At 35.4% G+C, this 10,604-nt stretch overlaps 1 protein-coding gene across 1 annotated transcript in view; it reads right to left on the bottom strand.

The window, feature by feature from the left end:
- Positions 1-1,190: 1,190 nt before the first annotated feature.
- Positions 1,191-10,604, bottom strand: part of LOC119784432 (voltage-dependent calcium channel gamma-5 subunit) — a 31,058-nt gene continuing 21,644 nt past the window's right edge. Inside the window, exons 3-6 of the mRNA XM_038286477.1 lie at positions 5,985-6,071; positions 4,347-4,487; positions 4,090-4,235; positions 1,191-3,397 (exon numbers count right to left, since the gene is read on the bottom strand). Coding sequence (XP_038142405.1) covers positions 3,134-3,397; positions 4,090-4,235; positions 4,347-4,487; positions 5,985-6,071 — 638 coding nt within the window. The 3' untranslated portion in view covers positions 1,191-3,133. The remainder of the gene's footprint in view (positions 3,398-4,089; positions 4,236-4,346; positions 4,488-5,984; positions 6,072-10,604) is intronic.

The raw sequence follows: 10,604 nt of genomic DNA, 5'->3' as shown, positions 1-10,604 counted from the left end.
CTGTGACTAACTGGATGTGCTCTCTTCCTCCTCTGACGTGGGAGTTGGTTCGGAGCTCGTCTGCCTGGCTGTGTGTTTCCTTGACAGGGCCGCCTTTTATAGCAGCTTTTTGTATCTCTGCTTCCGTCTCCTTGAACCCCAGTCGGCCTCGGTAGTGAGCCTGGTTCTGCTGGAGATTTCTTCCTGTAAAAAGGGTGTTTTCCTCTCCACTGTCGCTACAAGCATGATTAGTGTGAGGGATTGCATTGGAGTCAGGAGTCAATGCAATCAACTGGTTTTCCTTAGATAGAAAACTTTGAATCAATTTGACTGTATGATCTGGTTGAACTGTAAAGTGCCTTGAGATGACATGTGTGTTGAATTGGTGCTATAATAATAAACTGAATCGATTTGAATTAATATCTTCAGTATTTGTTTACTGGTTGGATATCTTTCCAAAAGCATACATATCAGAGACATATACTGTACTCCTTTCATGTTCTATTTCATTATTTAAAGGTTCAAAATTCTTTAAAAAAAGGTTTGTATATAAAGGTATAGGGCAGGATGTTCATTTTCTGGGTGGATCATCTAAATCAGTGGTCCTGCTAGTTGCTAACCATTGTAGTGATGTGTTTACGTAAAGCCGTCCTACGTGCTTGACCCCTTAGCTTGTCCCGTCTTTCTGTGCATGCACACTTTCAGGCGTATAAATTTTGTGCAACCTCTAGGACTTAAAATACTGTCCATAATCAACTCAAATCCAGAAGTCACAATGGTACATTACTAACTTCATTATTAGGATTTAATGTTTTGGAAGCTAAATATGTATGGATGGTCAGAGAGAAAACAAAATCAGCATTTAGAAAATCACATAACTTTTATTTCATGGAGTTTTAAACCATCTATTTCACAATTAACACAGTGAATATGATCGACAGCAGAAATGCACATACAGGTTGCATGTTTGACTATGATACCATGTACTCAAATGCTACATGGAAGCTTAACATTATGCAAAAGCTCGCATTGTTAACGTGAAACAGGAGGCAAAGCAGCTGTAGGATGTACTGCAGATGGATCTACATATAGGAACACAACCTAACGTTTCCTTTCGGATACACTGCCATTTATACAAAAAGAGGCATTTATGTACACTGATCATTTAATATGTACAGTGTTTAAAAGGAGCAACTATTTTTTTACTGAGCTTGGCGAAGTTTGTGGTGATGAGCTGTAACTGATTATTTTTTTCAAAGCAAGAAGAAAGTCATGTTTTAGTGACTAAATGCTACATGTTAATAATTTCATGTGCCGTTTACACCATGCAATGTAATACAGTGACAATACCTTTAATGAAATACTGAACTTATACACAGAGGTGCTTGAAAGTTTATATACCCTCCCCTTAAAGGAAAAGACCAATTCACACTAGTTATTCAAATAACATAAAACTAAAAGAGGTAATAATAAATAAAAATAAAAACTAAATCATAATATAGTAAAATAAAATATTAATTTCCAAGATTTGGTAAAAAAAAAATTATTAAAAACAAACTATCCCAGATTAATTAAGGTACCTTGCTGATTAACATTGAACTAACATACCTGCCAACAGGTGCAGAAGTCTGACTGAATATTTCCTGAACAAGGGTATTTAAACTTTCAAGCACAACTGTGAAATAACTTCACAAGACAAAAATACAAAAGAGAAAAACTTTCCGCCTATTCTTACTGCTGCTTGAAATGCATTTATGTGCCATTTGGGGCACAACATCAACTATGTGCAGTAATGATAATTGTGTATCTAAAAGCTCTTTTATCAGAAGGGGTTACAATTTAAAAAAAATATTTCTCTTTATCATATTGTACTTGGAGAGGTATTGTAAGCAGAAAATCTCTTTCAGCAGTGTTTTGTTTTACACATGTCTTACATTCACTATAATTCAGTATGAAAATAGTTCTTAATTCCACCTGACATGAACACATTCCTTGTTAAACACCAGTAACCGAACGCCCCCCTACGTCGTACATTAATCATGACTAAGAATCTATATGATTTGACAACCACAATCAACAGACTGCTTATATTAGCTTGATAAACCTTTTGCACTTGTCTGCTGGCAAAAAAAATATATTTTTGAGTTTCTGAAGAGATGTGATGCATTGTATCCATCTTGCCTGGTTCATGAAGAAAGCTGCTGTGCGTTGTTGCAGGATAAATTTTTTTAGTGCATGAAAAAAGTTAGATCTCTTTTCATATTCACCAATACATTTAATGTAGTTATTTACAAAACCAAATAAAAGCTTTATTGCACATTTAAAGAAAATTAAAATGTAAAACGTAGTTTTTTCCTAATATGTTACTTCAGTAAAGTGAGGCTAAAAAATACATTTTTTCCGGAAGTTAAACAACAGTCTGTATAATTTAGGATTTTACAGTGAGATATTTTAAGATTTAAAATTATAAATATTTACATGAATATGAATCAACCTTTTTCATCACTTCCATCATATAAGCCTGTAAAAAAACTTCCTCATAAAAAAAGGAAGAATTGTATAAATAAAGCTGATTTTGAGTGTGTAATTTATTGTCTCCCCAGGGTTTGGACTTTAATACATTTGAACTGAAATAGGGTTCTGAACGTAATGTAAACATGCTCTTAAAAAGGGTGCGCACATCATATGTGCAGCAGCAGAGCACAGCTCTTAGTGCATTTTAAATAGGAATATCATGATATCACTTAGCAAATACACATTGTGGGTTACCAGTCCTGAGAAAGTTTCCTCCACACTTAAAGTGGACAACAATACCGATTGGTTAATGCTTTCTATGTAAACTTGCCTTCCATATGTTTGTATTTTTCATTTAACATGCATATTTTGCAAGTTAGCTTCAACTATCATCTCATATAACCTTCCTCTTTTGTCTGAAACACATAAAACAGTCTCAAGTTTTGCTTTTTTTTGCTTCAAAACAAAAAATTATAACTACAATTTAGCGATTGAGCGAGCAAAGTGAACTCAGGCCATATTACAATCATCCTAAGTGAGGACTTCAGGATGGATGATATCAAATTATTTGACGACATGCCAAAATATGGGCAGAAAAAAATCAACCCTAGTGGATGCTATATCACATAGGCCCGATGCCTCAGCAGGGGGAGGATGACATCTGTTCATACTCTGGACATTTAAGGAGGGCTGGATAGTTGGAGGAGTTCATCTGCAGGGAGGCCTCAGAGGAGATGGAGGAGGGACTGCGGCCACGTCCCGCCCAACCGTCCGGATGGAGAAACTGGCCAGAGTAATCTGAGCAATTGCTGAGGCGAGGCCTGTAGAAGCCCTGATTGGGCCTGTACATTTCCTCCGCTGTGTATCGCTTCATGAACAGGTACACTGACATGACACCTGCCGTCTGGAAGATATACGAGATAATAAGTGAGAGTCTGGGTCAGATAGAGTGAGCTATGTTTTACATTATCAGCTGAAACTGTACAATACTTTGGATACTTTAAATAGTTTTTTCAAGTGGTGGCTGGAAAACACAGATTATTAGGGTGCCCATCAAAAATAAGAAAAAGGTATTTCTATGAGGAAAAAAATCTCTCCCAAAATATTTAAGTAGTTTTTAGTGAGATGAGTAAAAAAAAACACTTATTGTGTAAATTAGGATGGTGACAAACTATTGTGAATTAAGAAACCTAAAAGACTGTTAAATCATTGGCATCGACTGCATACTAATAACTATCCAAAGGTTAGTATGAGCATTATTATTGCACTAGATTTTATATGATATAAAACAATATTTTTTTATATATCTTATATGTACTTATTTTCAATAGTGTTCATATTATATATATATATATTATAATTATAACATGTATATGATGGTATCAGAGAAACGGCTGATGGAAAATTGATGCAACACTTTTCAGATTATTTTGTAAAAAAAACTATCCAGCTTTCCAGTAAAAAACCTTAACGTTTGTTGCCGGAGTATAACAAGATGTGAAAAAGGATAGGGACCATAAATTCTTTAGCAAGTCCCTTTAAAATAGAAATGGAAGAGCCATCATTAAGATATAAAATGTTAATAATGAGGTTTACCTCAGTGAGCAGGAAGGAGATGGCAGCAAATGCAAAGGACCAGCCGTATTTGTAGCTGAAGTAAGCCTCATTGGACTTGGTCCTGTTCAGCATTTCATCATTAATGTTTGAGATGTACAAAACCAGGCCAACGACCAGAGACAGACCTATGGGATGACAAAGGAGGAGAGAGGCCAATTAAACCTAATATGGAAGCATTTGTCATGGATTTAATCCAAACACATAGATTTGTTAAACTAAGACTCCTCGCAAGGTACCTGAAAGGATGAAGAAGATTCCAGACACGAAAGCCAGGATAGTACGATGTGGTCGAATATGGCCGATGTTACTGAGTACAAAACCAATGAACATGAAGAAGAGGCTGACCAGAGGAAAGGGTGTGGCAGAGCGGATCATCTCTAAAACCAGAGGAGAAAAGAATTAAACACAAACAACCAACCGACTGATTTAAGAGAAAAAAATTTAAAGTATTCTTTTCCATGTAGTTCACTAAAGCATAATCTTTCGAAGATTTGATTGACTTTCTAGTATCTCCTAATAGGAATATCATGTCTTTCCTTTTAAATTTTGTGCAGCCAGAATTATTTTTTATTTTTTTGGAAAAAATGTTAAAGCACAACCTAAAACAGAGGAGCATAGAGAGCATGGGCTATTTATTTCTAAATGGATGCTTAAAAAGATGTGCAAAAGTGGGAATGTCTGCTACATTCTTCGTAAATAAGTATTAGTTTTTTTGTAGAATGTTTTGTAGAATGTTGACATTGAGAAGATTTAAAGTTGTTTAATTCTTGTTTTCGAGATATTTTATCATATATCATATAAATAAAAAAAGATTTTTTTCAGATAAATATGAATATTTTAAAACGTTTTTTTTTATTTCAGTAATACAATTTGGAATTTGGAAAGAATATTTAGCATATTGTCTAGATCAATAAAAAAATATATTTTTTAAGGTGTGGTTCTAATGAAAAGCATGTTAAATATCTTCTTACATTTTTTCAAAAAGTATCACTCAAATTTTTTTGCAAGTCTGGAGGCTTTGCAGACTTGGCTGTATACCAAGCTTAGATTCATATGTACGGTAAGAATGAAACAGAAGTGTGGCCTACATAGACGATACAATCAAACTAAATTTTTATTGATTTGTTACAGTAATTACCGAAGAATTATCAGCTTTTATTTAAAATGCTGGCTTGTCTAGGAAAAACTTTTATGTTACATAAAAATAAATCACCAATCAGCAGTTCAAGCTTAAGTTAAAAAAAAAGGCTCACTGAGATATATACCCTCTATAATGTCACAGTGTGCCCACAAATCTTATGCATTAGTGAAATATTTCACAGACATTTTACAGTGTGAGATCACTGCAATATAAGTTTTTTTTATATTTGCTGTATGTTTTAATAGTTAGCAGCTTGATCTATAGCGACTTAGAATAAATCTATAGATATTAATAGTCCAAATGAGAGCAATATTACCACCTTAAGACAGTTGGTATGTATGACAACCAAGGATACAAATATCATGGTTATGTCCCTTGTCCTTCACGTCTCCAAAACATTTATACAATAAGCATAAAACTCACAAGTATGAAGGAAAAAAATACAACAAGAATAAAAAAAAAATCAAAAGGTAAACAGAGTACATAATAGAAAAACATATACAAAAAAATATATTCCTAGAAAATGTATGAGTTAAACTCTCAGTAGTGATCTTTAATTTTAAATTGTATTTTCTCTGAGGAGTATCATCAATTTTATCTCAAGTAACAGTTTTCGCAGAAGATCAGCACCTTTATAACACCACCAGCCAAAAAAAACATTTCCAGTTGACTCGTTGAAATAAGTTAGTTTAACTCTTAGCATAAAAATGAGTTTGTGTGAAATATTACTTACTGAGTACACTAACAGTAGACTCCGATGTTATTTGGACATTTGTTGGCATCACATACTCAATGGTAAAACACCGGCCTTTCTCTTCCCCTGTAAATAAAGGAATAAGGAAAGTATTTAATAAAATTGACCATGAATCACAAAAAAGTTTTCAGCATTAATAATTGACTAGACAACAAACAAAACAAAGCAGGAGTGAACAGTGTTAGGTAATGTGTAATATACATCTATGATAAACCTGTGTTTAACTGGAGATGATTTGTGACTATGTGAAGAAGCGTCTCGTTATGCTCTCTGTGAATCTGCTGGAGGGATCTTAAAAAGAAATATCAGCTTTACAGGCTGGCCAACAGCTTTTAGCTGTCAGCACATGTCTGAAGAGCACCCAACATTTGATTTTAACACCTTCTTTTCAAACACACGCTGTCAAATCTGACTCTAACTGTTGTTCCTTGGCACTTCATTAACCCCAAACACAGTGAGGTGTCAGAAGAGGTGATATTTGATGAATCAGCATTTATAGCTTGCTTTCAGTGCATAACCTGGTAAAACACTTTGTAATGAGGGAAAACATGTATAAATAGTCAGGAAACAGCAGGGGTTGTTTCCATTTTTTAAAGATAAACCAGTTTGTGACTTTTTGCTATACAAACCGAGTAATTAAACAAACTTTCATTAATTGGCAGCCATGTTATTTCAGGTAATTTTATGTTTGAATTATATAACAACCGAGGATTTTAGCTGATCTTGTTAGTTGGAAAGATGATTATTTACATTTAAAGCATGAAACTTAGATGATTAAATGCTTAAAATGAATTTTACCAGCTGGTGTAAACTGTCAGACTTTTACATGAACAGGACCTTTAATTAGAGATACTGGGTCAAATACTGATGAGCACTATAGCTAAATGGGCAATAAGGCCACTCAATATTCTCTAAGAGATAAATGTTGTTAATGTGTGTGGCCTACTAGTCCCCATGGCCTGGCTTTTACAGGGTAACATTCGTAATTGAATCACAGCTGGATTTGGACCATTGTTTACTATGACTGAATGTTTAAAACTAAAACAGGACTAGTTAAGTAGAGGGTTAATAAATTATACTTTGGAAAACTGGCCAAAGTATTTCACTGGTGGACTAAGTCAATATCATATTTGCAAAAGAGTGAAATAATGGTGGTAGACTGCAGTTATAGGAAGTATATTATATATTTGGGGGATAGCTGTCTAACAGATGTGAAACACACAATGTTAACAATACAAAAAAAAAAAAAAACCTGATGATGAGATAAATCTAGGTAGACTTGCAAACTATAAAACTATCAAATCAAACTATATTGGATAAAATTAAGAGAAAGTCACACTGCAAAAAAATTTATACATTTCAAAAAAGGAAACAGGTATCAGCTTGAAATAAACTCTCACTGAACTGAAAGCCCACACAGTCTATAAAAAGACATTCATACAAACATGATTAAAAGTGAAAGAAATGCTGTTAGTCTGAATTACCTGAAAAACTGAAACATTTCTGTTGAGAAAAGTCGGTGCTTTCTGGAAATGTACCTTTATTTGAAACAAAATCTGACAGCCTGGGTATATAAAAATGTGCTTCTTTGTTATGTTCCCAAATAAGCCTGGATACAGCTCAAAGTGAAAAAGTCAAAAATATAAATATGAAGTCATTCTACAATTGATTTCACTAAGATTGTAGATTTTCACAAGTTTCTCATCACTTAACTGAGAAATTATGAGTAGGATACGTTTTAGGTTAACTGTATCAAAAATGTGGCTGCAGAGCCACATGTTAGTAGGTGATGAAAAGAATCACTTGCACTGTTGTATACTATGTGTTAGATTGATACCTGACATAAAGCTCAAGGGGACCAAAATAATGAAAAACAAAACATGAAACAATAACTTAAAACATCACACTTCCAATAAATCTTGGCATCTCTACTTAGACTGCTACCTCCAAGACCTGAACCTGGATAAAGCAGAAGAAAATGGATGGATGGATGGATGGATGGATGGATGGATGGATGGATGGATGGATGGATGGATGGATGGATGGATGGAAGGATGGATGGATGGATGGATGGATGGATGGATGGATGGAAGGATGGATGGATGGATGGATGGATGGATGGATGGATGGATGGATGCAGATAAAACATAAAATAACAGTAATAATGTTAATTCTTGTTCTTTTATCACAGAACTCAAAGCCCACTGAAACATATTAGTCCTGTGTTGTATACAATAAGCACTCAATACTTCAGTTTTTTCTACAGGTGCAGTAATTCCACCTATTGAGTTTGATAAAACCAGGCTCAACAACACCAGCAGAAGAGAAGAGATATAAAAATCATCAGAAACTCTGAAAACAAGGTGAACAAGGTGTGCCTTTCTGCTCTTTGTTGGAACTCTGGCAGCTTGCTTTCCACTTGGCATTGATGCAGCTTTTTTTCTCATCAGCATAGAAAACATATTTCTGACATAGTCTTTGGTTCAGAACTGTTACACAAAGAACACCACAGCTATATATCTTGCTTGTTACATCCATGAGCAGAGAATCTTGAAGCACATCTCCCCCAAATCCTTCCAAACTACAATTTCTTTTTCCTTGACTCTTACTAACACACTTTATTCCATTGACCGAGCTTTCATTAGTTTGCATGAATTTAGAACAATGTGAACAATTACTTCTTGTAGCTTACACTCATTGTGGAAGGTTTCAGCGACTGCCCACCGTAAATGCCAAATGAGCAGTGTTCCCCATAATTGTGTGGTCCACAGCATGGGCATAACATTTTTGCAGAAACAATCATTTTTTTTTCACCTAATCTTAACGTAATTTTCTGAGAACCTCAGTTTTGAGATTAATTCAATGAAACCAATATAAATTTAGTAGCCTACATGAAACATCACTGTGTGTAAAGCATCTGTTTAATATATGAATTTTACTTCAGCTGAATCACTGAAATAAGTCAGCTTTTTGATGACTAATATTTATTGAGACACACCTGTATCATATTAATACAGTTTCACTGAGTACAGAAAAGCAACTACTCTAGGAGAAAAATGTTGCCTGGAGGGTTCTTACTCTAAAGATAAAAAAAAAAAAAAAAACTAACAATTAATGCCTCTCTTGTCAGTTACTAAAAAAAAAAAAATGCTTGACGTTCCTTCATGGCAATTGGGAAGGAACGATTAGCTGTATGGTTGTTAATCATACATATAACTGATTTATTACTATCTAACTGCTAGATTAGGATGAATAGAATGAAAGGAAGAAAAAGTGGGATTCAGAAAAAGGTATATCCAGTGGCAGAGATTTTAGGTCAGGTGTGGGTTAAGCTGTGGGGAAAGAGTCATGTGCGGCCATCGATCAGCTAGAAATAAAAATAGCCGACAGTGTCTAGGCCAGTGGTTCCCAAAATATTTGTCCCCAAGGCAGACCAAAGGATAAATAAAAATTCAAGGCACACCTGTTGTGTAAAATAATAACTATACAACATATTTCATATAAAAATGTAAACTTTATCAAATTGTACTCAATCAAACACTCGTTTAAACCAAACAGGTTTAAATTCAGAACTGTCCATGAGAAAGCTGCACTGTTCATGGTCCTGAATCTGACCCACAAATGATAACTATAACATTTAGAATCAGCCTTCCATGTGCTTTTGTAAACATTTCACCAACTAACAAATTGGTGGGACACATGTGCCTGTCGGTGCGCACACAATTTTTTAATCCTTGGTGGCAATGAGGAGAGAGCCAATCGCAAGCCCTGCTCAGCAGAGAGTGAGCTGGTCTTGTTCTTCATGTAAATAAGGGTGGAGAATGCCAATTCACACAGTTAGGGGGTGGAGAAATGAAGAAGCTAGTTGACAGTGTGATGAGAGATAGTTGGGTATTCTGATGTACAAACAGGCCAAAATAGACTGAGTGGGAGCTCACTGGGAGCTCACTAAATTATAGTTTCAGTGTGCGGTCTGCACACTGAGGACTTAGACTCTTGGTTGAATGGGTCTCGGATCCAATCATAGTCCTTGATGTCTGCTACATGTGGAAAATAATGCTCAGACCTATATTTTAAGGTCTGAAGGTGTTCAGCATATACACTGCACTCTCTGGCTGCATGCCAGTGGGAATATGTCCATAGGACCCTGTTCCAAAGACTCGCGCCAAAGGGTCAGTTCGCCCATAAAACCCTGAATTTTACCAGTGGATGATAAGATGTTTTCATTCCTGCCCTGAAGCTTTGCAAAACTCATTGAGATGTCCAAATACGATTGCAAGATAAGCATGGTGCACCACCTCTTATCCAAAAGCCTCTCCTTAGATGAGACATGTGTTCTCTTGAAAATTCAAAAGCTCCTCCAGAAGCTCATAACGAGGGGACAGGTCTTTCCCCTGTGATTTTTATCTCCTGCCAGTCCTCTGACCTCTGATACCGCAGCGTCTAGGACTCTCTGGGTGGTATCTTCCGCGTCTTGTTGGCAGCCGACCTGCTGGAACCAATCTCACCATTTGGGCTCGGACTAAACTATAAGACCAGGTTAGTGACTAGGGGTGTAAATAATAATCGTTTTTTATCGATGCATCGATCCAACAGCCG

This window comes from Cyprinodon tularosa, unplaced genomic scaffold (genome assembly GCF_016077235.1).
Source record: "Cyprinodon tularosa strain WSP-4 unplaced genomic scaffold, ASM1607723v1 ctg226, whole genome shotgun sequence".
NCBI classification, from domain to species: Eukaryota; Metazoa; Chordata; class Actinopteri; order Cyprinodontiformes; family Cyprinodontidae; genus Cyprinodon; species Cyprinodon tularosa.
Note: the sequence above shows the minus strand (reverse complement) of the source record. Positions and strands in the feature narration are given on the sequence as shown.